At 37.2% G+C, this 25,025-nt stretch overlaps 1 protein-coding gene across 1 annotated transcript in view; it reads left to right on the forward strand.

Annotated features, from left to right (window-relative positions):
• RYR2 (ryanodine receptor 2) overlaps nt 1-25,025 on the forward strand; it is a 787,527-nt gene that overhangs the window by 393,857 nt on the left and 368,645 nt on the right. The window contains exons 13-16 of the mRNA XM_037737814.1: nt 970-1,032; nt 5,522-5,643; nt 15,340-15,523; nt 17,449-17,584. Coding sequence (XP_037593742.1) covers nt 970-1,032; nt 5,522-5,643; nt 15,340-15,523; nt 17,449-17,584 — 505 coding nt within the window. The remainder of the gene's footprint in view (nt 1-969; nt 1,033-5,521; nt 5,644-15,339; nt 15,524-17,448; nt 17,585-25,025) is intronic.

Genomic DNA, 25,025 nt, shown 5'->3' on the forward strand with positions numbered 1-25,025 from the left:
TCATCCAGGGATTAAAGCTATTTATCATTTTAGAAGTTCTTCCTGACTCTATCAGCTTATCAGCTACTCCCTCCTTTGAGTTCTCATAATATTCATCTCTAACTCATTCCATTTTATACACACATTTCTTGTGCTATTTTATTTAGTAGGCTGTATATCTCTCTTTCTCTCACCACCCTGGCCCCCTCCCGCCCAAATTTGCGACTCCCCTGACAGAGTACATCATACTAGATTGTTCATGTTCTTACACATGATATGTAGCGCAGTGCAGAGAACCAAATACAACACATATTATTTCTGGAAATGTGAGGCCTTGGAAAGGAAGACTTTAATGATACAGACCTTTTTCTTTTCAACAGATTTATTAATCAAAATCTATACTCCCATTCCAGTAACTAAGATCACTGTTCCTGTGATCTGTTTAGAGCGATCAGTGCTGATTCTAGTGAAGGTGGAGGCTGATGTTGCAGCGATAGCGTTTGGCTTGAGTACATCCCTGTACAACCTTCCTTGGAGCTTGGGATAGAGATCAGCAGGCAATTCTCCTGCAAGACCTATATCATCATTACAATGACATGATCCCTGTTTTTTAGGCTCATAAATTTAAGTGTACATGCATGTATTCAATATTTGTGAAGCACTCCCTATTTCTTGCAACTGAAGGTGGCCAGTTTTAAAACATTTTATTATAGATAATTGTTGGAAATAGAGGCTTGGTGCCGCAAAGGACAATTTTCACTGAGACAAAGGATCTTTTAGCAATGCAGTTTTTACTTTCTGGACTGCAGGAAGGGTACCCTCACTAACCATTGTGCCACAGAGTACAATGAACAAAGGAAAACACACAAATTTATTCCTTATGCATTTGGGGTTGTCCTTACTGCTGTGACTGATTTCCATTGGCTGGAGCCAGACCTCACAATTTAAACAGAAACCTGATTGGTTTAAACTTAAAACTTCTCTAAACAGGTAAAAGCAATGGAGAGCTGGGACATGCCTGTGAGCACGTCCAGCACAGATATTTTGGCTAAAGTATGAGGACATAAGATGTACTATGTGCCTGTAAGCATGGTCTGTCTAACAGCTACATAGGATAGGGCTTAACAAAGAGTTACTAGCATACTTATTCTTTAACAAGAAAGGAAACTTTAAAAAGGAACTTTTCCACTTCCCATAATAATTTAAGTTTATACAAAATAACCAATAGTATAATGAACCCCTGAGTCTCCACCATTCAACATTTTCAATGCTTTCTTACTGTGATTTCCATTACACCTCCAATCCTATGCTATGTGTCACTAGATTATTACTATTACTTATTTTCAAATTTTAGAGGTAATATTTGTTTACATCAAGATGTAAACATTTAGCTGTAGAGATACACTGGTGTGACCCACAAGCTTATCTCCATGTGGAACACATCTAATTTCCAAGAAGTTTCCCAGCATTCCTTTCTAGATTAGTCCCGCTCCCTTTCCCCCAGGGGCAACTGCTCTTGTGATCTTTTTCTGTTTTAGCTGATGTTGGATTTTATATAAATGAAATTCTATAGTATGTACCCTTTTGTATATGCCTCCTTTTGCTCAGCAAAAGGTCTTTTTTTTTTTTTTTTTTTTTGAAATAGAGTCTTGCTCTGTCACCAGGTGCCAGGCTGGAGTGCAGTGGTGCAATCTCAGCTCACTGCAGTCTCTGCCTCCTGGGTTCAAGCAGTTCTCTTGCCTCAGCCTCCCAAGTAGCTGGGACTACAGGCACGCGCCACCACACCCAGCTAATTTTTGTATTTTCTAGTAGAGACGGGGTTTCACCATGTTGGCCAGGATGGTCTCCATCTCTTGACCTTGTGATCTGCCCGCCTCAGCCTCCCAAAGTGCTGGAGCAAAAGGTCTCTAATATTTATCCATATTGTTCTATGTTTGAGTTCCAATTGCTTAAGCTACTTTTTGATGTCCCCAGACACCAACAACACAGAGGTTAAACCAAACACAATCTAAGGAGGGGGTGGGGGTCAGAAAGGGAAGGAAGATATAAAGGTATGTAATTGTGACTCATTCTGTCTTCGTTACCAGGCTCTGAGATTGGAACCAAGTCTTTGATTTATGTATTTTCAGTATCTAGCAGAGTCCTGGAACCAAGTAGGTGCTCAATAAATGTTTCTTGAATAAAACACGTATTTTCAAGGATGTAGAGTTACAGCTGAGTTGATAGATTGCCCATGCACCTGCTTACTTGGTCTTCAACTGCATTAGCGTTGCAGAATTATGAGCCATGATGAGATGGGTTAGCATTCTCAAGGTGAACAGCGAATGTTTTGTTGAAATTGTGACAGGTTTATTTGGCTTTAAAGCAATTTTTTTTTTGAATAATGATGTTTTTTCATGGTTATCCATGGTTCTGTTACTAGATTTAACAGATTATCTTTTTCTTTTTTTCTGAATATTTTACTTAAGAATATTTCACATATTAGAAAAAGTTAAAAGACTAAACCAATGAACATCCATATACCCTTGAATGAGTGTCAACAATTATTATAGTTAGCCAGATTTGCTTTCCTTTCCTCCTGTCTTCCTTTTCTTTCTCTGTGTGTGTATGCATTCAAACATCCACAGTACCATTCCATACCATTATGGTAATTCTATTACATCATTGACTATCCTGTTTATATTCATATTTATTCTCTTGGCCCAATAATATCTTTTATAGTTTATTACTCAGGATGCAATCAAAATTCAGTCTCTTTTCATCTAGAACAGATTTTCAGCTTATTTTTTTCCTGTGCCATTGGGTTTTTTAAAAAATCCGTGCCAGTCATAGAATGCCTCATATTCTGGATATGTCTGACTTTTTTTCCTCATTGCCTATGCTCTCGGTATGTCCCATGAACTTGAAGTTAGTTATAAGGCTATGCTGTCCAAATCAGTAACTGCTAGACACATGTGGCAATTTGGTATTTGTATATAACTGAACTAGATGAACAAAATTTTAGTTTTGTTTAACTTTAATTAAATTTTTAAAACATACACTTGAGTTATTGGAAAACTTTTATGGATGTTTGGAACAAGTTGGGTATGTGAGTATGCTTTTCCAACCATGTCTTTGGTTTCTGTTTTTGTGCCATTTTAGTTTTGCTAGTTTCTTGCTCAGGAACATGGCAGGTTCCTCCACTCCATGCTGCCTGTCTTTCCTCTCAGTGTTCTCCCTGACCTTTTGTCTACACTTCGCTTCTCAAGTGTGTCTACCAAAGTACTCATTTTTTCTTTGGTGCTATTCTGTTCGTAAGCCCTTTCTGTGCCTTTAAAATTTTAGTTTTCATGGTTTTTTTTTTTCTTGTCCTTATCTCACCCAGCTCACCTTTTTATCTCAGCTTGCTGTTCTTTCATCTGGTCTGCTGGTTTATTATCTCAGCATATTTTCCCATTGTGAATTTCCACTTCTATTTTATAGAAGTTGTGACTTGCATCCTGAGGACAGTTGAAATTGTTTTTATGTTTAAGTAGCCTCCTGCTATTCCGGTTTCACTTAGCTTTTAAAAAATAGCAATGATTACTGAATCTTATTAATTAAAGCAGATAAAAATCATGCATCGTGTCCTTTAACTTGTAGATAAAAATAGCTAAGCTACCAGACCTTTCTGATTATTAAGGAGTCCTTATATTCACAGAGTAAATCCTACTTGAATATAATGTATGATTCTTTTGAAATTCTGCTAGATTTAATTAATTAATATTTTATTCAGAATTATTACATGTATATTCATGGAGGAAGTTAATTTCTCTTTATGGACATTGAATTTTATACAAGTTTTGTGTTTATTGATTTTTCTGTGTCATGAAACATCATTTTACTCTGGTCTTTTTTTCAACCACTTAAAAATGTAAAAGCCCTTCTCAGCTCATGGGCTATACAGAAATGTGTGATATGCTGTGGTTTGCCAATCCTTGGTCTAGACCAGTCTGTCATGAAATGAAGCTGTTCTTTGAAGCTTTATCACAGGTGACCTGTGAAACCATCTGGTCATAGGTCTTTTAAATATTGGATCTTAAATTATCTTTTCAATCTTTTTCAGAAGAAACTGGTCAAATAGAGTTGGATTCCTTTTGATCAGTCTTATTTTTCTAAGAATCTATCCTATTCCCCTGGAACACTCAGTTTTGTGTATTGGTTTTGTTTGGTTGGCTGATTATTGGTTTTGCCATGGAGTTGCACACAGTATTGTGTTATTATAATTTCCCATTCTCTGTGTTTTTGCTTTCTGTTTTATCTTTAGCCTGTTTTGTGAGAATTTTATCATTGCAAAGAATCAAATTTTGAGTTTATTCATCTTTTCTAGTACTTTATTTGACTTCTAGTTTATCTTCACTTAATCTTCATTAGTTCTACTTTTCAACTTTCTTTGCTCTTTTTTTTTTAGGATACGAAAATGAGCAGCAAGTTCCTTCATTTTTGTCATTTTTCTGTATTAATGAGGGCACTTAGGGCTATAGTATTGCTGTTGAATATAGATGTATCTGTGTCTCACTGATTTTTTATATAAGGAGTTTCCTCATAACACTGCTTTCTAGATAATTTATAGTTATAGTTCCAGTTACTAAATTTTGTTCAGTACACCTGGGTAGGTTTATTAAATTACCTTGCTATAAATGTTGAATGAAGACAAGCACAAATGGGAACAAATGGTTCTACTTATATATAGTACACAACTGATCTATGCTGTGAAAAGTCTGCAAGGTGGTGCACATTGTGAAGGCTAGGGATAGGAAGGGAGCACTAAGGAGGATTTTAAGATACCATAATGTTTTCTTTCTTGAGTTGGGTGTTGGTCATACAGGGATGTTTACCTGTGAAAATCATTGAACTGTTTTTTTTTTTTTTAAAGATTTTTGCATTTCTCTTTCCTAATATTATAGTTTCATAGAAAGTTCAAAAACAACAGCAAAACACTATCAAAAGAAATGAAATATGTGTTTACATTTTTATAATTTAGAGGATGTATAGGCATTGTTCAGTACTTATTGATTAACTAGTCTATGTTCAGAACTACTGTATGATAGGTGTGCCAATGCAGGTGTCCTTTGCTGCTTTGAACCAAGTTTGCTTAGGCTGTGGATCAGTCACTCAGTGTAGATATGTGAAAAGGCTCTGCTATTTTACTCAACTCATCGCATTTTTTGAGTAATTCTTTAAAATGATATCTGAGCTGAGCATGGTGATGTGTGCTTGTAATTCTAGCTATTCAGGAGGAAGAGGGAGAAGGATCACTGAAGCTCAGGAGTTCAATACCATCCTGGGCAACATAGCAAGGTCCCATCTCAAAAATTAATAACTAAATTAATATATGGAATGGCTAATTTGTATAGGGACCTGTGCATATGATTTTATCTGAACTGAACAACTTCACAGTCCCCTCTAACTACCTTTTGATTCTACCTGTTGTTATGGCTCAGCTGTTTGAGTACACATCTCCCTAACTCTAGTTTGGAAAAGAGATGTTGAGAGTAAGGGCCTTATTTTTGCTTTCTTACAGGCTATTATGCACCATGAAGGCCACATGGATGATGGCATAAATTTATCAAGATCTCAGCATGAAGAATCACGCACAGCAAGAGTTATCCGGAGCACAGTCTTCCTTTTCAATAGATTTATAAGGTACTTTTCTTTTGTAGGCTTAGTTGTTTGACACTTCATTTTCATTTCTTTATTGGATATGCAAGTAGAAAATTCAAAAGTATGCTATGTTGGCAATAAATCTCATAGTGTTTGGTAAGTCAGCAGAAACATTAGGAAGTGTTAATTAGATGATTTAATGTTTTTCTTTTAAATAAACTTTAAAAAAGAGTATGTTTTCAGAAATTAGATGTGTAATTTGTGATTGATAGGTATAGATTAGGATTATTTTATGACCATTCTTCCTTGCACTGGACCTATTTAGTTCCTTTTTCAATGAGGGCAGTGAATCCTACATATTTGGTGAGTTTTGACATGTATTTTTAAAAAGCAATTCTCATAAGAACTGTTTTTCCACTTAACAATTGCAATAATTGCATATCTACTGTAGGGAACCAGCCCCCACGTCACCTGTGGGTACCCCGAGTTCAGTGGCGACAAAGAAATGAGAAAAAGGTTAAGAGTTTAAGTGGGACTGGTGGGGGGCATCCCTTGTCACTGGAGGCAGTGAAGGCCCCAAGCTCTGATCTCTCACACTATTTATTGGTTACAATCACTTTGATCTATAGGGTAGGGGTGGAGTGATGGTGGGGAGTGGGTGACGTGATGGTGGAGTGAATCAGTGAGCTGGAACGGGTGTGTCATTCTAAAGACTGATAACAGCAGCAGTTTCAGGAGTTTCACAAAACAGGAATATGTGGTTATCTTTAGCCTATTATGTGTGTGCAGCTGGTGGAACAGGGCCTTGCAAGGAGCCTACGAATTTGGCTACATCATACTGCTACAAAGGGGTTTTACGTCCTTGAGCACAATGTTTATGGTGACAGAGCCTAGGTCACCCTGCACCGGAACATGAAGCATGGGGGGCCTTCCTCCTCAGAGGCCTCCTGCGGCCTTCCGCAGTTTGTTGTTCCTTGTTTATATGTTACTCATAACCAATTTATGTAGGCACTCTGTATGGCCTTTCTCCTTTGCTGCTTCTCCCAACATTTACAAACCAAATTAAACTTGTGGCCAACGCGATTTCTGGTAACATTATACCAATATATGCTCTGACTTGTGGGAGATTTCATTTGTCTCTTTAAACTTTACTAATTTGATGGGGGAACTTTTTGTTGACCATCTTTCTTCAACAAAGAAAGATGGGCTTAATCCTACCATTTGTTAATATTTTCTGTTAAGCTGTTCTGAGCTTCTGTTATGTTTAGAGATATTCATTTCCTGTCATCATTAATTGCAAACCTTTTCACCAGTTTATTGGTTTGGAAAAGAATTTTGAAGGATTTTTGTAGTACTTGAATCAGTAAATTATTTTTTTGGCTTTACAGCATAAAACAAATCTTCTCTCCTCAAGATTAGATTATTTTCTGCTTCTTTTATAAACCATCCACACTGTGTGTATATGTGTTTGTGCATGTATGTCACCAAAAAATGGGCCCAGCCTTTGGCCACACACTTTGTGTTTAGCCCATTTCTCTGCCTCATCTAAACTCCGAGGCTTATCCGATGGAGTAAAGCTTGACTTGGATGGGGTAAGCACCACATTTTTGTATTTTTTATTACTTGTATTACGTTTCAGTGTTATTCCCATTCTTGTATTTTTATATAGTATTTATTATAATAAAAATTGTATTACATTTTAATGCAGTATAAAATTAGTCAAGAAGTTCCACTTGGAAATTAAAACTTATTTTGGAAACAAAATTAACCTTTTTGTATCTTATTCTTCCCACTAGTTTTTCTTTACTGGAGCTGATTAATTCTATGATAGGGATTGAGTGAATTAATCATAAATCTTTGAAATGATCAATTTTATATTTAGTCAGTACTGACTTCTTCAAATATGAGGGACTTTTTTATTATTCAATTTGACTTCTGTCGAGTATTCAGTGGCACTACAGAGATTCCATTTGGTAAGTTAATTTAATACCAGACCAACATTGGATCTTTGTTTTGAAAATTGTTTTTTGGGGAAGTTACTCTTTCAGTGTTTAGATGTAGTGTAGCGATAGTACACCATAAGTGACATTTTTTTATGCTGGATGAAATACCAAAATTCATCTTGAATGTGGTTTACTTTAGCACATCAGCTCTTTGGAAAAATAATTTTAAAGTTTAACAATTACTTTTCTGATTAGGTAGAGTACCAAGTATGAGAAATTTGGATTCTTTGGTAAAAAAGTTGGATTATACACTTGCTGCTCTATTACATCTTGAAAATTATTTTTTGTCTGAGCTATTTGAGTGAAATTCATTTGCTATACCTATCATGATAAAATAGGATGGTTATATTAACCCCTATTAACTATGAAAATATTTTCTGATTCCCAGTCTCATTTTTCTATGTTCTTTCTTCTTACCTTGCTCTCCTTTTTTTCTAGCTTTATAAGATGAATGCTGATATCATTAATTTGAGACCTTTGTTGACATAAACATTTAGTGTTGTATATTTCTGTTTTTAATGATACCTCACTCATTTTTCTCCCCTCCCCTCCTTCCCTCCCTCCCTCCCTCCCTCCTTCTTTCCTTCCTTCTCTCTCTTTCCCTTTCTTTCTTCTCTCTCTCTTCCTCCCTCTCTCTCCTTCCCTTCCTCTCTTTCTTTCTCCTTCCCTGCATCTCTCTCTCCTCCCTTCCCTCCCTCTCTCTCTCCCTCCTTTCCTTCCTTCATACCTTCTTCCCTCCCTCCCTCTCCTCTTTCTACTCCTCAGTCTCCCTCTCTTTCTGTTGCCTAGGCTGGAGTGCAATGGCATTATCTCAGCTTAATGCAACCTCTGTCTCCCAAGTTTAAGCAATTTTCTTATCTCAGCCTCCCAAGTAGCACCTGACTAATTTTTTTTATTTTTAGTAGAGACGTGGTTTCACCATGTTGCACAGACTGGTCTCGAACCCCTGACGTCAAGTGATCTGCCCACTTTGGCCTCCCAAATTGCTGGGATTATAAGCATGAGCCACCACATCTGGCCTTGATATGTTTTCTTTCAGTTTCCACTTTGATGACTTCTTTGACCAGTGGTTTTTTTTACTTTCCAAATATTTGGAGATTTCCTGAATATTTTTCTGTTACTAATTTCTAATTTACTGCCGTTATGGTCAGAGAATGTACTTCATGAGATTGATTGCTTTTAAATTTATTAAGACTTGTTTTATGGCTTAGAATAAACTTTATTTGGTAAACTTTATCTTGGAACTTGAAAAGAATGCATTCTCCTCTTGTTCAAAAGGAGAGTGTTCAAAAGTGTGAATTTTTTCTAGTTAGCTGATAGTATTATTTAGATCTTTAATTTTCTTACTGTTTTTCTGTCTCATTGTTCTACTAATTATAGAGAGAAAGGTATTGAAAAATGTCTGGCTGTAATAGTGGATATTTCTGTGTCTCCTTGCTGTTTTTCACTTTTTCTTTATGCATTTTGAAGCTCTGTTATTAGGTTCATACATGTTTAGGATTTTATTCTTTTGATGAACTGACCTCTTTATCATTCTGAAATTACCTTCCTTAACTCTGGTAATATTCTTTGCTATGACATATACTTTGTGCAATATGAACATAGCCACTCTAGTTTTCTTTTTCCTTTGGTATTAGCATCCTATAACATTTAACCTGTTTGTATCTTTATATTTAAAGTGCATTTTTTTAGGCAATAGGTAGTTGGGTCTTGCTTTTTTATCCAATTTGATAATGCCTGCTTTTAAATTGCATTGTTTAACCCATTTACGTTAATATGATTATGGATATAGTAAGCTTAAATCTGTCTTTTTGCTATTTCTTTTATATTTGTCCCATCTAGTAGTAGGATAAAGAAGAGATACACGCACACATGCGCACACACACACACACACACACACGTGCCCATGCACACACACACCCCACCACCACCACCACCATCACCACCACCCTTGCATGGGGGAATGAGAGCAGGTGGGTTACAGAAAATGACAATGGGTTGTCATTGTCCCATTTCTTCCCTTTTCTTCCTTCTTTTGGATTAGTTGAGTATTTTCTGGTATTTCATCTTACCTCATTTTTATTAGTTGATTAGCTGTAATACTTTATTTGTATTTTAGTGGTTACTTACGGCTTATAGCATATATCTTTAATTTGAGTCTACCTTTAATTGATATTTTTTCTCTCTATAAATAGTGTAAGAACATTACAATAGCATACTTCCCTGGCAGTTTTTGCACTTTGTCATACATTTTACATTTATAGATGTTATTAATTCCACACTATATTTTATCATTTTAAAGTCAATTAGTTTTCAAAGAGATTTAAATAACAAAAACATCTATATTTGCACATATAGTTATCATTTCTAGTGCTCTTTATTTTTTTGTGTGGATCCGGATTTCCTTCAGGTATTGTTTTCTTCTGCCTGAAGGACTCTTTTAACGTTTCTCCCCCTTCCCCTTTCCCTCCCCTTTTCTGAGACACAGTCTCTCTCTGTCACTCAGCGTAGAGAACAGTGGTGCGATCTCAGCTCACTGCAGCCTCCGCCTCCCAGGTTCAAGTGATTCTCCTGCCTCAGCCTCCCCAGTAGCTGGGACTACAGGTGCCCTCCACTGTGCCTGGCTAATTTTTGTATTTTTAGTAGAGACAGGGTTTCACCATCTTGGCCAGGCTGATCTCAAACTCCTGCCCTCGTGATCCACCCACCTTGGCCTCTTAAAGTGCTGGGATTACAGGTGTGAGCCACTGCGCCTGGCCAACATTTCTTATCATGCAAGTCTGCTGGAGATAGACTCTTTATGATTTTGTACAACTGGCAGTGTGTTCTTTGCTTTCATTTTAAGTGATATTTTTGTTCTGTACAGCATTCTAGATCGACAGTTTTTTTTTTCTTTTGGTTGACTAATTTCACTCCCTATCAATGAGTGTATTTCATAGTTCTTTATATGCCTGCTTATTATTGTTTAATTATCAGACATTGTGAATTTGTTAGATGCTGGCTCTTTTTGTATTCCTGTAAATATGCTTGAGCTTTTTCCTGGGATCCAGTTAAGTTACATTTTGATTCATTTGGATCTTGCTTTTAGAGTTTTCTGAGTGGGAAAAGCAGCGTTGAGGACAAATTCTTCCCCACTACTGAGGCAAGGCCCTCTGAATACTCTATCCAGTGCCTCATGCATTGTAAAGTTCCCCAGTCTGGCTGCTGGGGCAGGTACTGTTTCAGGTCCTGTGTGATGACTAGTTGTTGTTCCCTCTAATCCTTTCTGGTGATTCTGTTCCCTGCCTTGAGTAGTTTTCTCATGATGTTGTCATGTGTGTTCTGCTGAATATTTGGCAGGGACCTTCTGTGGATCTCCAGGGTTCCCTCTTGTGCAGCCATCTCCTCTCTGTGTCCTGTGAATTGTAGCAATCTTGGTCTCCCCAGACTCTCAACAGTGTCCCTTCAGCTCATGGAGACTGTCGGGCCATGCCCAGATTCCCTGCCTGCTCCATGGCCTGGAAGTTCTCCTAGGCTGTAAACCGAGGCAGCTGTAGGACTCTGCTGATTTGTTTCTCGTCCCTCAGGCATTCCTGTCCTTTATTCATTGCTATCCAGTGTCTTGAAAGTTTTCGTGCTGTTTTGGTTACCCCCCACCCTCCCACCCCTCATTATACTTTGTCCGTTTTTTGAGTTGTTTCAGAGGGAAGGTAAATCCTGTCCTGTTCACTTTATCTTGGCCAAATGTAACTCAAATCTAGGTGATATGTGCAATACTTATTTCCAGATGAGATTACTTGTTTCCCTTGGGAAATGTAGTCTAGAACCTCTTTGTTAATTCTGCATTGATGTTTTTCTCTTTTAGATATCCTCCTCATTACAAACTCATCACAAATTTGCAATATTTTTCTGAGTTATCTAACATCTGCTTTTAACAATGTCTCTTCCTTGTGGTCCCCTGAGAAATGCCATAAATAAACACAATGTTCTTTCCTTCTCTTATGCTTAACTGACCTTAATCATGCATCAGCTTTTTCAAAAATTAAATTTTAAGTAAGCTTTGGTTTATTCTCCTTGTTTATTTTCTATATTTACCCTTTAGATATATTATTTAACTCCAGTAATCATGTTTATCTATATTTATATGTATGCAAGTTTTACTTAAATGCACATGAGTATTACCTATTAGAAGTCCTATAGGCTGGGCACAGTGGTGATAAGACCTGTAATCCTAGCACTTTGGGAGGCCAAGGTGGGTGGATCACAAGGTCAAGAGATCGAGACCATCCTGGTCAACATGGTGAAACCCCGTCTCTACTAAAAATACAAAAAAAAATCAGCTGGGCGTGGTGGCGCGTGCCTGTAATCCCAGCTACTCAGGAGGCTGAGGCAGGAGAATTGCCTGAACCTAGGACGCGGAGGTTGCAGTGAGCCGAGATCGCGCCATTGCACTCCAGCCTGGGAAACAAGAGCGAAACCGTCTCAAAAAAAAAAAAAGACTTAAAAGTAGCAAATTGGGCTGGGTGTGGTGGCTCACACCTGTAATTACAGCACTTTGGGAGGCCAAGGCCAGCGGGTCACTTGAGGTCAGGAGTTTGAAACCAGCCTGGCCAACAGGTGAAACGCCTTCTCTACTAAAAATACACAAATTAGCCAGGCATGGTGGCGTGTGCCTGTAATCCCACATATTCAGGAGGCTGAGGCTTAAGAATCACTTCAACCCTGAACTTGGGAGGCAGAGGCTGCAGTGAACCAAGATCATACCACTGCATTCCAGCCTGGGTGGCAGAGTGAAACTCTGTCTCAAAAAAAACAGTGCTGAGTTTTTATAATTTGTTGATATATTCAGAAGCTTTGAAAAGTTATATACAATTACTGAGCACTTTAAAGAGCATATGCTTTTAAATAAAGTGTTTTATTCCTTTTATCACATTCATAAAAGCAGCAAAAGTCTTTAAAATTTCAGTATTTTAAAAATATTTTCACCATGTATTTTTCAGAGTAAATATTTTTTACTATTAATTTTATTAATGCCAATTACTTAATATGTATTAAGAGACTAATTTAAAAATGTTTTACCTTTTATAAAGAAAGTCAAGATTATTTAGTCACATGTGTTTTTCTTATGTGGTTTATGTTCTGTGACCCTTCTGCTCTCTCTCTCCCAGGTCAGGGTGGTGGTGGCAGTGCTGTGTGTGTGTGTGTGTGTGTGTGTGTGTGTGTGTGTGTGTGTTATCTGCATGGTGGGGGCTCTATTCTTTTGGCCTGGGGTGGGGAATATATATATACATATAAAATGTGTGTGTGCATATACATCTAATAGGTAAAATTCGCAAGCATTTAAGTAATATATAATGTGTGTGTGTTTACATGGAAGTGTATAAACATACACATTGTATGTAATTATACATTATAATGGATATTTAATAATGTATAGTATAGTATATCATAATGTATAGTATAGTACATAGTATATATACTATACTATATGATAGTATATATAATAGTATATATAATTGGTATATATAATATGCTATACTATGTAATAGTATAACGAATAATAGTATATACTATATAATGTATATATATACTATACACATATAAAGTATATATAATATATACTATACTTGATAGTATAGTATATACTAGACTATATATAATAGTATATATTAAACACATATAAAGTATGTATAATATATAGTGTATATATATACTATATACTCTATATATACTATAAAGTATATATACTATATAGTATCTAGTATATATTATAGTATATATTAGTACCTATGGTATATATATAGTATACATTATAGTATATACTGTATACTATATAGTATATATTATAGTATATATTAGTACATATAGTATATTTATAGTATACATTATAGTATATACTGTATACTATATAGTATATATTATGGTATATATTAGTACATATAGTATATATAGTATATATTATAGTATATACTATAAATTTTATATATACCTTATGTGTCTTCTTTTTTCTTCTGGGTATATTAATAAGTATATTCTTGAAGCAAATGAGAATGGAGAAACCTTTATTTGTTAGGCAGTAATATAGTTTAATCTTTAAATTACAAAATGTAGACATAGGGTTAATAACTTTAATTTTTGCTTTAGCATAATGTGATTCTACCACCTTTGGATTTCTGGATGATTTTTTTTCTCCCTGATATTATTTTTTATCCTTGATAAATTAAGATGATATATATCTCTGTATTAGATGAAAGCCCTAAAACATAGCATAATTAATAATTATAAAATTTTGAACATTTCTTCTGACAAGAGGCTTCTTTTACAAAGTAACTGAATAGTCATGTTCCTCATGGTAGATATGTTTATTTCAATGTGATAACCTAAAAACTGACATTTACCATTATTTTCACTTAAGTTAGAAAATGTAGATATTTTACTTGAATCATTTTTGAACTTTATTCACTTCAGTATAAGAGTTGAATTTCTAAAATGTTTAGAAAAATACTTCATTGCATGTGAATTTTCCTTGTTAAATGGGAAAAATAATTTTCTACTGAAAAGTCACTGTTGCTTTTTGGGCACAGAAAAACTTACGGCGGTAATAAAATGGGTATAGGTGAATTCTGTTGCTATGTAATGGATACAGAATTTCAGGTAAAAACTTTAAAATAGTTGTACAGTTTTACTATTTCTACGGTTTGATAAAGCTGAAATCAAATGTGCCAAAATTATTAGCAATCTTTATGGAAATGATGGCACATTTTAAATGTTTTAAGACTGTAAAGTTCAAAACTAATTCTCATTAGTGACCATTTTATTGTTTTATAAAGTAAGTTCTAATACAGTCAAAAAATTAGAAACATTTGGTTGGGATAGAATGTTACCATACCATTTTGCTGATACAGAGAGCAGTAATGGAAGGGCAATATTTATTTGCATTAACAACTTGTTGTGGTTAAAGCATATTACAATATCAACTACAGTAGAGGTTTTGCCCCATTCATTTATTGTATGCATTTTTTTAATCTTTATATTTTGGAATGCTTTTGAATTGCAGACACCGTGTCTTAAAATTCTTTTCAGATACATTCAAAGCTTTGAGTTTAAAAACTGAGAATCTCAGTAATCTCAAGAAATTAACATATTTACATACCAGTAATATATCTTTTTTCCAAGGCTAGAAAATACCTCATGATGTTTTTGTTACATAATTTTTAAAACCATTTCTTTCAGATAATAGAAAAGCATTTTAATATATTATTTACCGATGAATAAGCAAATTTTCTAAACATCATTAGAATGTATTTTTTTAACTGGCAGGAATTAAACAGAACGGCAAGCTAGGGTCCATGGAAACTTAAGAATTCCTTTTTGAAAAACAAACCACAAGGAAATGTCAGAATTATGAATCTGGGAAGGTGCGACCTGAAACCCGAAAGTGTGTAGTGCTTTCAAATGAAAATCAATTGATTTCTGAACATTTCCACTGTGGTTTTGTAGGTATTGGTCCTGTGGCCTATAAGGTTATTCTCTGGGTGAGTGGCTGTGGATACTGGTTTTTATAACATAATGTGACACAGTTTCTGACTTGAATCAGAATTCTTTATCACTGCTTGGGAAGCAGGAGGACCTTTCTGACATGTCCCTTTTACAGTGGTGCAGGGAGAGAGTTTAATGGTCTGAAATCACCTATAAATGGAAAAATGATAAAATGGTGAATCATCGACAATAGAGAAATGTTTACGGTTTATTTTAGGGGCCTTGATGCTCTCAGCAAGAAAGCGAAGCCTTCCACAGTCGATTTGCCTATAGAGTCCGTAAGTCTAAGTCTGCAGGACCTCATTGGCTACTTCCACCCCCCAGATGAGCATTTAGAACATGAAGACAAACAGAACAGACTACGAGCCCTGAAGAATCGGCAAAATCTCTTCCAGGAAGAGGTGCGTTTCTATCAACACTCCTTTCTCTTCTGTTGTTCTTTTGTAAAGCAGCTTCTTGGTTGGGAGAATTCACCATCTATTTGACCATCTTTGTGTTTTGCAGTGTAGAGGAGAAAGTGTACTATTGAACAGGAGAAACAGGCCTTAGAGAAATCTAGACATGGTTTTTATTTCTCTATCCATGAGTATTAATTTTAAAAAGTGAATCTTTTCATTCCCCTGGCAAGAGACATCTACTCTCTGCTCAGCTCTCAGCCTGGTCATTTATAAGCACTATAGTTCTCTTCATGGGGTTGTATCAGTTAAGCATCTTAAAGTGTCTGAATGAATACAGGCTTTAGAAACATCAGGGTTTTCAAACTTGGGTGCTCCTTGGAAATGAAGCTTTGTGTTGGGGATAGAAGCTGCCAGGAGAGGGCTACTGGAGTAGGCTGAGCTCCAAGAACCCTACTTGGACAGAGCAGCCCTACCCTTCCCCTTTGCATATATTACATTTCCATGTATGATTTTACTGCACCAAAAGTTTCACTGCAAAAAGGACTCAAGTGTCATCTTTTATAATGGGTAAAATAAGGACCAAATGATATGTCTAATGTCCTAATATAGTTAAGAGCTTCAGTGTTGATGGGATAAATCAGGCTAGTTCAGCTGGATTCCCATTCTTTTCAATGCAAATGCATCCTGTATGGAGAATAATGATTTTTTTCTACATAAATACGTAACTTTGTAAACGTATCTATCAAAAAAGGTTGTTCATTGAGTACACATGGACACAAAGAGGGGAACAGTGAATACCGGGGCTTACTTGAGGGTGGAGGGTGGTAGGAGGGCAGGGGTCGAGACACTGCCTCTCAGGCGCTATGCTCACTATCTGGGTGATGAAATTGTTTATACATCAAACCTAGTGACACACAATTTACCCACGTAACAAACCTGCACCTGTACCCCTCGAGCCTAAAAAGTTGAAACAAGAGAAATAAAACTAAACAAACAAGAAAGAATTATTGCCAGGTCCTCCTAATCCTTACACGTATGTTCTAGTTTTAAGCTGTTTTCTAATATCCCATCAGAAACCCTTGAAACTGATATAACTTTTTGAGGGCGTTCCCACTGAATATTCAACAGAAATGACCTATCTGGAGACCCCAGTGGCAGAAAAGCAACAAAATGTCAACATAAACCAACATGGACTAGTTTATTGGGAGCTTTACACATATGCCCAAAATGTTAGAGTCTTTTACGATGCTGAGTTTATTTAATATCAGGGAGAAATAAAACTAAATATTGGGCTATAAAAATTAAATTACTAATTCAGTCCTTTTCCCCCAATTTCTCATATTAGACCGTCTGGATGGGGACTTAGAAATGTTCTTAGGTCCATGGTATCTCTAAATTCTGTGTGAAATAAGTTAATTGAATTAGACAGTGGTTTATAGCTCTTTATGTGGTTTGCCACACTTCTTAAAACCTTGATCTAGCAAGGATAATAAAAATAAAGCATAATTTCAAACTCAGGCATTATAGCATTTTTGATTTGCTTTAAAAATATCTTTTCATGAGCTTTACCTGATTACTATATCTTTAATAATAATAATAATAACAATGTCTATCTAAGAATAAGGATCTGCTCTTACAGTGATTTAACAATAGAACGCCATAGGCATGCAGCACGTATTTTTAGATTGTTCTTCCACTTTTATTTGACGATGGCATTCAGAATTTAAAATACACTTGAACTGTCTGAAGAACATTTCATTTCACATGCAAATGGGTGTCTTCCTGTCCTTTGAATGATCGCAATTTTCGTTATGATTAGTAGATGAACCTTCAGTTAGACTTCTATTTTTAAATCAACTTAGCATTTTTAGTCTGTAAGCAGAATGACAGTGTTGGATGTCTGATGGCGATTTTTTTTAACCTTCCAGGGAATGATCAACCTGGTGCTCGAGTGTATAGACCGACTGCACGTCTACAGCAGCGCGGCACACTTCGCTGATGTTGCTGGGCGAGAAGCAGGGGAGTCTTGGAAATCCATTCTGAACTCGCTGTATGAGTTGCTGGGTAAGAAGCATGATTGGGTTCAAGGCAACGGAGTTATGTCCATTTAAAATGACCAGATATGAGCTAGGCGTGGCGGCTCATGCCTATAATCCCAGCACTTTGGGAAGATAAGGTGGGAGGATCGTTTGAGGCCAGGAGTTTGAGACCAGCCTGGGCAACATAGCAAGATCCCATCTCTACAAAAAATAATAAAAATAGAAAACAAAAACAAAAAATAATCACATAATGTCTACAGCAATTTTATAACATGCCTCCTAATTGAGACTTAATTTTTAGTTTAATGGGCTAAATGAAATGGTGCTTAGTATTAAAATCCACCTCTGAGTGAGAAAGTTAGCTAGAGCAGTAGATTTGCCTTTGGTGAAGGGAGGAGAAAATCATCCAGGGTGCAGTCTTTGCAGATGAGGGGCCTTTATATGGATGTGTATTAAATATTTCCTTTTTGGTTTTGGAGTTAGTTCCGCAAGGGTCCCTCCTAATTCCTTACATTACCATCTTATCAATTATCTGCTCCAGTCTTCTCTCTGTTCTTTATAAGATCTCCATTTGGCAACTTCTAAGTATTCCTGACATTGATTAAGCAGCACTTGCTGTGGTTTACACTGCATTCCTATGGGCTCTCTGCAAACAGGTCCTCACTATTTTTGACCTGCTATAGCTTCTACTTGTCTCCTGTCAAAAACTAAAGGGTCGGAGATTTTCACCCTATTTGCAAGCTAGTAAGTTAGCTTGCTGTTAGGGTAAAGAGAGACAGTTTAGTAGTCAAAGAAATGGCTGTAGCTGCAGAGATTGGCTGTAGTGCCAATTCTTTGAGCCCCAGTTCTCTAAGGACAATGTGAAAGGGGTTAATGACACCTGCACATGCAGCTGGTTGAGCTGAGCTACAGAAAAGGAATCCTAAGCTCAGGGAGCGTGAGTTAGTTACACCAGACAGAGAGCCTGCCTGCCTGCCCTTCGCTGTGGGTGGAGACATCTTCCTCTTACATGGCCTCTTGCTGCAAACATCCTGGAAAAGGTTTCCTGAAACAAAGGCTTCCAGTGGCTTGTTTGAAAGATGTGCAGAAACAGAGACCATGGGGAATCGGTCTGTTTCTCTACCCTAACCCTTCCCTCCGAAGTCTCAGATTCATCCTGCATGTTGCAACGATACATCACTTCCCTGTTTAGAAATTGTTCACATTTCCGTATCATTCTAGAACATAAAGTTCACCTTGCTGTACCTGGTATACGAGGCCCAGTTAAATCTTCCAGCCTCTTATTTTCCCAGTGCTCTTATCCCTGCTCCCTTACTTGAGCCACATCACAGTTTCCTGAACTTTCCATACACGTCACACCTCTGGGATGTTTTCTTACTGTCACCTTTTCCAGAATTCTTATATATCCTTCAAGACCCAGTTCACATGTCACTGTCTTTTAAAGTTACTCTTGATGTCCAGGCACAGTGGCTCATGCCTGTAATCCCAGCACTTTGGGAGGCCGAGGCAGGTGGATCACCAGTTCCAGACCAGCCTGACCAACATGGTGAAACCCTGTCTCTACTAAAATTACAAAATGTTAGCCGGGCATGGTGGCAGGAGCCTGTAATCCCAGCTACTCAGGAGGCTGAGGCAGGAGAAACACTTGAACCTGGGAAGCAGAGGTGGCAGTTAGCTGAGATCGCACCACTGCGCTCCAGCCTGGGTGACAGAATGAGACTCCATCTCAAAATAAAAACAAAAACAAACAAAAATAAAGTAACTCTTGATGTTTCTCCTAAGTATGATTAACCCTTCTTTTCTGGTTTCTTGCCACTTCGTTTTTACCAGTATTTTAAAGCAGTTGTCACATTTCTTGTTTAATTAGAAGTGTGATTAATTTCTAAGGCAAGAATAGCACCTTCCTGGTTTTTGTATCTCTGTTATTTAACTGAATGTCTGGCACATAGTAGATACTCAATAAATGTGTATTCATTGAATAAGTTCTGATAAAATAGAAAAGTATACCTAAGTATAGAAAAGAGATAATGCAAAAAAATTTTAAAAAGAGGTAATGCGTTTTTAATGGGAAGCATGAAAGATAGTCAAAATATTTGAAAATTCTTTACAATCTAATTAAATGTCATTAAAATTCATAGAGTCATAATACAACGTAGCAAATAGAACTCTCATGCCTATTAGAATTGTTAATATGTTTTCGTTAGGTGGGCCATTTGACATGCCATTAAAATTAAACACTTGTAGTTTGGTGCTTTCAGACTGAAAGGTAACATGCGGCTGTCATTTCTGAGAACAGGACAGGGGATATTGAGGCTTTTATGGGAATCTGGATGCATTCTTTTACCCAGAATAATCATTGAGATAAAGATTTTGTGATGCCAAAATTCTAATGACTGCATTTCTTTGCAAATGCCGAAGTTATAGCACTAAATTTCATGATACAGCAAGAGACTGAAGTATAGTGGTGTTTTTAACACACAACCTGCCTTCCTCACTTGGTGTAAGATGAATTTCTTGGATAAACTCGATGCTTTAGGTAAAGACTTGCATCACCTAGCCTGGGCTGCACAGGAAGATCCTGTCTCTAAATAATAATAACAGTTAGCTGGAAGTAATGGCTCATGTGTGTAGTCTCAGCTACGTTGGGGGCTGAACTGGTAGGATTGCTTGAGGCCGGAAGTTTGAGGCCAGACTGGGCAACCATCTCCAAATTTTAAAAAAGAAGAATTTCATGTGTGTATGTTTGAGGATAGAAAGTATTACGTGCAGAAAGAACATTGTTTTTGTAGGTAAATCTGGAAAATATGCATCTTTTATTTTAATATCAACTCTTCATAGTCTCTGTTAATTGGTCCCTTCAACGGGTATTGTATCCATGAGGAGCAAAAATAAATAGAAAGAATTACATATTTTTTATGTATAATCATGGAAAAAGTCCATTGCAGCAAAGTCAGCACTTTTGCTTTATCTTTCTGAGCTAGTTATTTCTCAAGCCAATACTCCCTTTAACTCTACAGAGTTATTTGGGGATTAAGTTAGATTATTTTAGTACCTACAAAAATAACATTAATATACTTTACAAAATGATGGGGACTTGGTGGGTATGAACACAGTTCCTGCTTCTAATTAGTTTTGAGGTTGGCTTTCACTGGAACATGACTAGAGATATGATTTTAAAATGGCTTACCTATTTAAATAGAAAGAGAAAGGAACTGTTGTAGGCGATGTTTCTCTTGGGATGTGTTCAGTTGGAAATAGCAGAATACCCAATCTCAAACTGGCTTCCACAACAGAGGGGATTTTTTTGGCTAGCACAACTCGCAGTCTGCCAGTGGGTTTGACACAATGGCTTCATCTTATCTCCAGAACCAGCTTCTTTATCTCTCCACTCTGCCTTCCATGGGATCATCTTCCTCCAGTGCTGGCTTTTCTTGATGGCCTCAGCTGTCTGCTCTCAGTTCCTAGTGCTGCACACTTTCTTTCTGACACGGGAAAAGTGAAAGAGGGCTTGCGCCACAAGTTGTCCCTCAAGAAAGAGTGTGCTATTTTGTAAAATTCCCAAATACACCACTCCTTGCATCTCATTAGCCCAAATTGTGTCTGGCTATTCCTGAACCAGTCACCTGGCAAAAGTAGGGAAATTTTACCAACATTGGTCTTGACTGATCAGGGACCCACTCTTGAAACTGGGGCAAGTCCTTGGACTGCCTGTCTGTCATACAGGGAATGAACGTGATAGAGGATGCTGGCCAAGAAGCTCAAGTGTCCACCCCAAATGTTAGCTCGTGTACTTATTCAAAGGGTTTTATGAACTGAATTCTAATCAGAATGCTTTTATTCACTACCTAGCACTATGCTTGAATAGACAGTCAATCAATACTTGTTTGAATTATTTAATAAATACGTTACAGAGATTTCCATTGACTTTTCTGCAGCAGGGTGGATTTGGCTATCAATTTAGTGTATTAAAAACTAGTGGAGGTCGGGTGTGGTGGCTCACGCCTGTAATCCCAGCACTTTAGGAGGCTGAGGGGGTGGATCACGAGGTTAGGAGTTCAGACCAGCCCGGTCAAGATGGCGAAACCCTGTCTCTACCAAAAATACAGAAAAATTATCTGGGTGTGGTGGCAGGTGCCTATAATCCCAGCTACTCAGGAGGCGGAGGCAGACAATTGCTTGAACCCAAGAGGCAGAGGTTGCAGTGAGCTGAGATCACGCCACTGCACTCCAGCCTGGGCAACAGAGTGAGACTTCATCTCAAAAAACAAACAAACAAACAAAAAAGCCTAGTGGACCTCTTACTCCTCTTTCATTAGGTTGCTTTCTTGAAAAATAAAAACCTAACCTTCCTTTCAGGGATACAGCAAGGGGCACCTATTGTTATTATAAATATTACCTGTAAAATGGCAATCATCATTCCCCTCACAAGGTTGTTGGGTGTCTTAAATGTTATACAGCAAATGCTGAGCATAACGTATTACTGTTCTTCTTATTCCCATTTCTTTTGGATACTTGTTATCATCCTTCCTCTGGTTAACACCATTAAACTTGCATCTCTAACTTCTTGCTCCATTCTTACTGTTGTTTTGCTTTTCAGTTATGTCCTAGGAAAGAAATTTACTTAGGTATCTTGGATATAGCAAAGAACGTTATGGATTAGCCCATAGAGCAGATAGGATCCTGATTATTGTAGGTGTCTACTGGTTCTTGTTTTCCTCATCAGAAAATGGTGGGAAAAAAAGTTTCCTTTATCACTATCTTCAGACTGCAAATATTATACAGTATTCTATTATTGTACCCATTTTTTAACACAGTATCACACATCTGCATCTTAACCATCTGGCATACAGTTAAATACTTCAGATTTCAGTGATATTTAGATATGGTAAAATTGGCGGTTAATCTCTTTACCGGCCGGGCGCAGTGGCTCAACCCTATAATCCCAGCACTTTGGGAGGCTGAGGTGGGTGGATCAGGAGGTCAAGAGATCAAGACCATCCTAGCCAACATGGTAAAACCCTGTCTCTACTAAAAAATACAAAAATTAGCTGGGCATGGTGGCATGCGCCTGTAGTCCCAGCTTCTCGGGAGGCTGAGGCAGGAGAATTGCTTGAACCCGGGAGGCGGGGTTTGCAGTGAGCCGAGATTGTACCACTGCGCTCCAGCCTGGCGCCTGGTGACAGAGTGAGACTCTTTCTCAACTACAACAAAAAAATCTCTTTACCTCCACTCTTCTTCTCCAGTTTTTACTCAGACCTCAGGGAGCCCTCACGCACTTCTCATGAATTTTCATAGACTCTTTGACCTGAGTTACACCCTTCTTTTCAGAAGGGCCTTGTCTGTCTCTTCCTTTCACCTCTGATGTTGCTGGTCTGTCTCTGATCTCTCTCTACTGCATTCTTCTAGTTCTTGGTCTAGTCTGTCTCTTCCTTTCACCTCTGATGTCGCTGATTCTCTCTGGTCAGGTGGCTACTTCTTGGGAGAGGGATCTTGATCTTTTATTTTTATTTATCCTGAATCTATTAACATGCATTACTTTTATAATTGAAGAAGTAGTTAACATATATCTCGAATGCCAGATAATTGATAGTAAAAGAGAAAACAGAATGTATTAATTACAGTGGAGTAAAAAGAAATTTATATATTAGTTCAAATAAAGAAAATCTCTTTCCATAATCTACATGGTAGTTTTAGTGGGGGTGGGGTGTTTCCAATGGATAGAGTTATGAGAGTTTTTTAAAAATATTTTTGATTTCTGATGATTTTCTTTTTGTGTTATAGTGAGCATTGATTTCATGACCAGAAAAAGAGTAACAAAGACAACTTTATGTTGAATTTTTTCATGCAAAAGACTTCAGAACAATCTGCTGCCAATGGTTTTTATTTAATTCATTGTAATCTTAAGATAGCCATGTATACTTAAATATATACTTCAGTTTGTCTGGAAAAGCCTCAGATCTGCAGCAATAATTGGAGTCCTGTAAGCCATGTGTATCTAACTTTCCTTCTTTACTTGGCCATCAAAACCTTTGATTCAAATATTAACTCCAAATTTGGTAAGCCTCCTTCCCATTATTCCAAATAGATAGACCATAGATTCTCTCCTGGGGTTATACATGAAATATGCCACTGTCTTTGTCTTTTTTCTTCAGTGTGTCTATTTTTGCACGGAGAGAAAACCAAGAAGGTGGGAATGAGAATCTATAACAATTTTGTATTCAACATGGATACGTTCAATATGTGTTTTAGGTGGAGAATGACGAAGGTAGATTTATGAGCCTGCTGTTTGGAATAGCTCAGGTTCTTAGAAACAGCAACACTCATAGTCTGGAAAGCATCACTGTGGCATGCTTTCATACTTCTTTTCTGACATCTGCCCGATTAATCTGTGGGATGCTTGCAAGCCAGAATGATTTTCTAAAGATGCCTGAGAAATGGCACTTTGATGAACTTTCTCTATGAATACTCATTTTCTGACAATTCAAAGTATGACACCAACAAGGATAGATTGCTGCTCTTTCAGTCTGGCCGAAATGAATGTTTGAAGACTTGGAAAGGGCACAGCCAATAGGGAGTTTTGCACATCAGACCATTTCCACATCAAGACATTGAAGCATGAAGCCTCCGGGGGTAGGATGATACTAACAAAGCAGATGAATACTGCATGGTTCCACTTATAAGAAATATAAGTGTCTCAGGGAGGCAGATCTCCCTAAATGCCATGAAACATTGAGAAAAGGCAGCCAAGAGGTGAGAAAGAAGGAAATGGGCTTTAGACTGCACATTTCAGGTGCTATTCTGGTGTTTGTGCACCTAGATAGTTCCAATCTTGTACTCAGGAAGTCTCAGAAAGGTCATTTTATAAACAAGGCACACCCTTTCTTATTTTCAAGTTGGTAATAGTCTCATTCTCTCTCATTCTTGCAAGCTCCTGGGTAGGAGCCCTCAAACTCCAGTTTAAATATCCCCAAAGGCAGGGACAGCTCTCCAAGAAGTTTTAATGCATTATCTTCTTAGATGCTTCAGTATATTCTGAAGTGTTTTGTTTTGTTTGTTTATTTTTTTTTTTGAGGCTGAAGAGCATCTACTTGTTAATCTCAACATTTTGAAAAATGTTTCTGGATTTTAGTCCAATGAGCCCCTCATTTTTCTGTGCTGCGTGAGTCCTGCTTACTTAGTGTTCCCAGGCTTTGAAGGTAAACTCCAAGAGGGATGTTGTTTCATTTCCTCTGTATCTCCAGACACTAGAACGATGCTTGACACAAAGCAGGGAATCAGTATTTGTTGGATAAATTTTAAAAGTGAAGGTGTTTTTTTTGTTGTTGTTTTTTTTTTGGAATTTATTTAAATCTAAATCGATCTGTAAGTCTCAGTTTTTTTGAGTTTTTTGTGAAATTTTGAGTTCAAGAATTTAAAGACGTTGAAGCATAAAGCCTTCGTGGATAGGATGATACTAGTAAAACAGA

Source organism: Cebus imitator, unplaced genomic scaffold (assembly GCF_001604975.1).
Source record: "Cebus imitator isolate Cc_AM_T3 unplaced genomic scaffold, Cebus_imitator-1.0 Scaffold42, whole genome shotgun sequence".
NCBI classification, from domain to species: Eukaryota; Metazoa; Chordata; class Mammalia; order Primates; family Cebidae; genus Cebus; species Cebus imitator.